The sequence below is a fragment of the Sinocyclocheilus rhinocerous genome, unplaced genomic scaffold (genome assembly GCF_001515625.1).
Source record: "Sinocyclocheilus rhinocerous isolate Xijiao unplaced genomic scaffold, SAMN03320098_v1.1 scaffold2705, whole genome shotgun sequence".
NCBI classification, from domain to species: domain Eukaryota; kingdom Metazoa; phylum Chordata; class Actinopteri; order Cypriniformes; family Cyprinidae; genus Sinocyclocheilus; species Sinocyclocheilus rhinocerous.
Genome location: NW_015653049.1, coordinates 58,264 through 64,701, shown reverse-complemented (window position 1 = coordinate 64,701; position 6,438 = coordinate 58,264). Strand labels below are relative to the sequence as shown.

Sequence of the window (6,438 nt, the reverse complement as noted above, 5' to 3'; positions counted from 1 at the left end):
ACACACTCAGACAGACAGACAGACTCACACACACACACACACACACACACAAAGCAGATGTGTGCTTTGACATCAGACCTGCTGGTGAAAGAAACGCTCCTCAATGACTTCAGCTTCCTGTTCCTCCTCCTCCACTGCAGTCTTGAATACTGTGCTCCTCACAGCTACTTCCTGTAGGGACAGGGACACTTCAGAGCAGAGCCAATGCTGCCCTCTACTGGCCACGTGAAGACAAGCGTCTCTATAATAAGAGGGATGATAAACATGCGAAGCAAAGCTGGGCTCCGTCTCACCTCTCCTCCTGGGCTCAGCAGAAGCACTTTAATGTTCTTGCCGCTCCCCCATGAGCTCTGGCTCTTCCAGATCAGGTCCGTAGGAGGGTTGGAGCTCACGCCTGCATTAGACGCCCAGATCTGACAGAAATCAACAGCGTTCACTCAACACAAACAACAGGTGACTGTCAGGTGACAGTGTTTTATTCATAATCAAGTGTCAGTATGTACCGTTACTTTCTGCCCAGCCTTCAGGACGTATTTGGCAGTAAATTTATACGTAGCAGAAACATCACCGATAGTTCTGGTCAGCTGAAATCCTGCCATGGGTTGATCCTGAAAAATTATTCAGAAAATGGAGTTTCCTTCAATTAATTGCTACAACACAACAGAATGATAAATAAAATAGAAACAGAAAAAAAAACGGCAGCTTTGTCAATCAACACCACGCGACGCATTAGCCGTGTCAAAGCGCAGTGACTGGCTGCAGTTTACGGCATCTGAACCGAAACATCAGTGACTGATATTTAAGTGCACGAGTTTTGCTGCTTGCTGAATCCACTTTATTAAATCAGCTAAAGCACCCATTCTTGAACATTAGGTCAGAAGCAGCCATGGACAATATCACCAGTGATTTGTTGATGGTCTCTTGATCATTGTTTTTACTCACCCATCTTGAAATGTTCTTTGGTGTTTCTGGGACAGCCTTACATTGGTTTAGCTCTTTCTGATCGTAGCCAGGTTATTTCCATTGGTGGTTACAGGTTTGAGGTTGTCACTGTTCATACTGGTGTCCCCCAAGGTTCAATTTTAGGTCCTTTACACCTTATTCATTTCCCCTTGCAAAGCTTTTGAGATCACTCTGCCTTGAGAGTTTTTTTTCGCAAACACCACACCGTTTTAAATGCACATGTAGTCTTGTTGTAGGAAGTTAAATTATTTGTGGAAAAGTTCTCATGTAATGCGTTGATCATTAAAATGGATTTGATCATTAAATCAGACACAGATGTTCTAGATCTAGAGTATGTAATGTGATAAGATTAACATTGCATCCATTGCTTCTATTATTGTTGCATCTAATATTGAAGCTGCGAGTTTAAATACTTAAACGGCAAAGTTATCACCTCACGGTGGAGAAATATAATGCAGTTCCAGTAGCGAAAGCTGAAGCAGATTCTGTGCTCCTGAATATTTCTGTGTACCTGTATGACTGCATGTCCCACACCAGTTTAGATCAGGGGATTCCAAACCTGGAGGCCCTTCAGCACCGCACATCTTGTACTCTCATCAAACACACCTGATTCACCTCATCAGCAGAGAACATGACCTGAGCTGGCCATGTGTAATGAGGCAGACGGGTGCTGGGGACTCGGGTCAGCTTTGAAAACCCCTGATCTCGCTTTGCTGGAAGATTTGGCAAACCATGCGCTGCGCAGAGAATGCGTTTTCAAAGTGCACTGATGTTTAGTGAGAGCACAGCATGGCTTCAGTCGGTACTGCTTTCTTTGCCATGACTTCGGTGAGGACACATACATTCACATGATAAAGGGAGGTGTTGTCACCACATATGGTTCATTGGAGACGTTTCTGAATGCAAATGACCATGAATGTGAACGAGCACGGTGCTTAAGAACATGCGGGATTTATCAACAATGATTACTTACTGGTGTGCGCAAGAACCGCATGCACACGTTTGATAAATACGGATTTTTTGTACTTGCACACATTCTAAATTTCATTCGTAGAACAAAATATAGAAACTTTTCTACGCACTGTTGATGAAGGCATGTTCTGAGTGCTGTAATGAGTTAGTGTGTCAGACAGACGCACCTGCTCAGAGCTGTTGTGCAAGCGGATGAAGTTCCCGTCCACGTCCAGCTCATCGATGCAGACGTTTCCAGTGGCAGACGCGGAGTGAGCGATGCTGACGCTGCTGCTGGCCTCGGACTCCTCCACATCCACACGCTTCCTCTTCCCTCGCGCGGTGCGAACGCTGCGGCTGGAGGAGGCCCGGGACACCGTCACACGAGCCGAGGGGCTGGGAGACAGCTTCAGCCTGACAGAGACAGAGCAGCCGTTAAACCGCCAGTCCCTAACCAGACAGCACACTACACACTGAAATCATGTTAAAGCTGAGTGTGATTATCAAATCAAAGACTGCAATGTATTTGAAATAAGTTTAGAGTCTGTTGCATTAAAGGGCACCTATTATGCCCCTTTTTACAAGATGTAATATTGGTCTTGGGTGTCCCCAGAATGTGTCTGTGAAGTTTCAGCCCAAAATACCCAACAGATCATTTATTATAACAGCTGGAAAAAAATTTTTGGGGTGTGTCTATATATATATAAAAAAAAATTTAAAAAGCTGTTTTGGAGTGTATGGCTTTAAATGCAAATGAGCTGCATATTCCCGCCCCATCTCCAGAAGAGGGCGTTGCGTATACATCTCTCTGCATTGCATATCTACAGCAATTAACAGCGGATGCATAATCTGGCAGGGGTGCAGAATTCGGCACAACACCGGTAGAAGCAACATAACTGAGGGCGAGAGAACCGGTGTTTAGCCATACATATGGGAAGCAAAAAGCACTGAAAGTGAGACGAAACAGCGTAACGTTACAGAGCTCGCGCCGCGCTGATCTGTCATTGGCACGGATCAATGGACCGAGCCGCGCGACCGAACAAATCTCGCGCTACGAACAGCGTGAACTAATCTCACAAGCTGATCAGTTAAAAATACTTAATGTGTACACACAAAGGGCAGGGCGGAAACTACAGCAATGCAGGGCTGTCAATCAGCCGCTGTGGGCGGGGCCTAAACAATCAATGGACCGAGCCACGCGGCGATTTTTATCATTGTAGGGTGGTTGTGTTCACACACTGCTAACACATTTATGTCCAAACACCATGTAAAAATGGATTTTGCATAATCGGTGCCCTTTAATATTTTTCATCTAAAACCATAGTGTATGCGATCAGCAGCTTCTTATTAATGAGTAAAAGTTTTAAATGTTATTACTGCATTTAACCCTTTTTCAACATTTCAATTCTGATCAGTTTAAATTTCACATGAACCCACACACACACACACACACACTTCTTTCCTGACTGATTTGCTTTGAATTTATAACTCATTATTGCTCAAAAACAGTTTAAATTTATGAAACCTGCATAATTTAAAACAAATATTACTCTTAATTTTCAAGCAAAAATTCATTTTACTCGCATAAACTTTAATTTTTAGATGAAAAAAGTGAACAGTTTTACATTATGAAATGACTGCTGCTCAATAGGTGTACATATTCATGTTTATCAACAAAATTCAGTCAATTTCAGCACAAAAGTATGAGATGTGGGTAAAGACTAAATATATTGTACAAGTCATGACATCAATATAACTTTATACAAAAAGTATCGACGCCTAATGAAAATTAAAATAAATAAAAACCTAAAATGAAAACCATAAAAAAATAAACATTTCTCGTTAAAATTTAGTTTACTAAAATAACTAAACTAATAAAATAAAAAAAACTATATGGACATATTAATAAATGGCTAAACACAAATTTACTAAAACTTTACTTTATTTTCCATTTTCACTTTATCGTAAAAGTACTGTTGTTTACTCCCAAGCACTGCAGATGGGCATCTATTAAAGATCTATGCGGACAGGATTAGTTTAACATTGAGGTGTAAAGTCATCACTACCACAAGCTTCTCAGTGATATTCGTCTCGTCTGAATGTGCCATCTCTGTAATCATTACAGTCTATGTCAGGTAATCCTGTGTGCACACACCAGCTGTAAATGTGCATAATTCGGTCATTTCCTGTTTAAAAGCAGTCTTCTGTGGTTTTCCAGGTATGGAGGCGCTTGAAGCAGCACGCAGTTGTGTTCTAGGCAGGAGGACATGTCTGGGGCAAACCTCAAGTGTTTTCCACATATGACAACTAATACCATTCAGATCAAAAGAGAGTCAAAAGCACTTGTTAGAGGCACAAGACCTGTTAGCTTTAGGTAAGTGCCTATTACCAACAGAATCCTGTCCGAATTTAATTAATAAATCATTCTATGTGGCATGCACATGAAGACGGTGCATAAATCGTGCTACCCCTCCCACTTCTGGTAGTTTTGCTGAAGTGAATTGCGCATTAATATTACAGACGTGCTGTGGTAAAAGTAAATTTCTCCATCCACCCGTGTAACAGCACTCCTGTCCAAACAGGGCTTTAGTCTGGCAGTGACGCTCAGATCACTGTAGAGCGACGGTGTGCGGTTGAGAAGAGATGCTGCTTCAGAAGATCTGTACTGCTGTCATTTCATTCAAACCTAGATCCAAACCAAATTTGTGTTACTGTACAGTTCATGAACAACATCTGGATGTGTTATAATACATTTTGTAAAACAGATAGTTCCGGTGCTTGATTCTGATTGGCTGAGCCGTGTTCGAAGCTGTTGCAAATTGCTCTACAAAGTAACATACACCTTTGTTAAGAAAGAATATCTCTTTGGATTTGAGACTTTAGTCTTTGCAACTTTACAGATCTTCTTTATGCACCAAGAGCTTGTAACACTCCAAAGAGAAAGGAAAACTTGAAATCGCATCATATGACCCCTTTAATAATGAACTGAATCAATTAAATCCTGTTCAGTTTCACAGCTTACAAGTGACTACGTCACTTCCTGTTTGTTGCTGTTGTGTGTTTTGAGTTTGAGCTCCGTTAAGTTAATTCTTTATCGTCTATTTTTTATCTTAAATCGTGAAAAGTGCTATACAAATAAACTTGAATTGAATTGAATTTAAAATCAAACACTGAAACACTTCAGAAATCGAGTTCAGAGCTGCTCAAGACAAACAGGCTCAGTAAGGAGCGAACGCAGAGGAGGAACTGGCCAGTGTGTGGAAGCGGGTCAGAGGTCGCGCAGGAAAGCCGTCAGTGGTGTAGCGACGCACCTGTTTCTGCAGGTTAGCGAGCTGAGCGGCCAGACTCTCGACTCTCAGCGAGGACTCGCGCAGCTCCTCGCGTGCCATACTCGCCGACGAGCTGTTCATCTCCGACGACAGACGCACGTTCTCCAGCTGAAACACACACAGACGTCTCAGAGGAACTGAAGCACTGGAGGAAACTCAGAGACGTGTGAATGTGCACGCTCACCTTGGCCGTGTAGGTCTGCTCCATCTCGTCCTTGTAGACCTGGACCTGCTCGTCGTGCTGCTGTCTCATATCGGCCAGCGCCGCAGCCAGCTTGAACTCATACTCCACCTGACGGCCCGAGTCCACCTCCACCAGACGCGTCTCCAGCCTGCGCCGCGTGTCCTTCATCTCCTGTCCACCACACGCAGACATGCGCTCAGATTAACACAACTCCTTACTCGCTCCTCACTGTAAGAACGCGATCACATGTCTCTAAGGCTGCATTTACACTGCAAGTCTTAATGCACAGAGCCGATCTTTTGACCCTTCCGTTTACATTCACTTTAGACACGACTGGTATCCGATATCGGTGTTTGAATTAATTCCCGCCCAAAAGGATTGTCTGCTATCGCTTTACTATATATGCACATGGTAGACCCTCTGGTTTTGAATGGCCATGCGATTAAAATTATTTATACAATTCACGTCGAGTGGCTGTTATTATTTGCCAGCATGTACGGCTGTCATGGATGCTTTGCAGCACAAAATCTGACTGAACGAATAAAATGCGATCACAAACAGCACACCGGCATTAAAACACAATCTTTATGGGCAAACATGTCACCCTCGCATTGGGAGACCTGTGGGGAATCAGATAAGTGTGTTTAGATGTAGGTTGGATGTCCAGATAATGGATAAGCAACTGATTTAAAACAACATTTGGAAGTGGCTCAGTGCCAGTGTAAATGCAGCCCATGAATTGCTTGTGTATTAAAATCTATCCAAATCAACAGAAAAAGTGATCAAGTGATGTTTACAAAAAAAAAAAATATATGAACACAATGACATGCCCAGAATAGGCATGGGCCGATTACCGGTTTCAAGGTATCTCGATTTGAAAATGTCACGGTTTCAAAACCGCTAATATTTTCCTTTATACCTTTCCTGCTGTATGCGCTGTTTTTCATGTCTCCTCAGAGACTGAAAGTGTAGGAGTCCCTCAGGTTGAGTGCAGTGTAGAGAGTAACACGA

The 6,438-nt window shown here is 42.8% G+C and overlaps 1 protein-coding gene across 1 annotated transcript in view; it reads right to left on the bottom strand.

The window, feature by feature from the left end:
* The window catches only part of lmnb1 (lamin B1), an 18,282-nt gene that overhangs the window by 1,144 nt on the left and 10,700 nt on the right, over positions 1-6,438 (bottom strand). Inside the window, exons 4-9 of the mRNA XM_016521704.1 lie at positions 5,428-5,598; positions 5,226-5,351; positions 2,103-2,387; positions 504-608; positions 294-413; positions 79-171 (exon numbers count right to left, since the gene is read on the bottom strand). Coding sequence (XP_016377190.1) covers positions 79-171; positions 294-413; positions 504-608; positions 2,103-2,387; positions 5,226-5,351; positions 5,428-5,598 — 900 coding nt within the window. The remainder of the gene's footprint in view (positions 1-78; positions 172-293; positions 414-503; positions 609-2,102; positions 2,388-5,225; positions 5,352-5,427; positions 5,599-6,438) is intronic.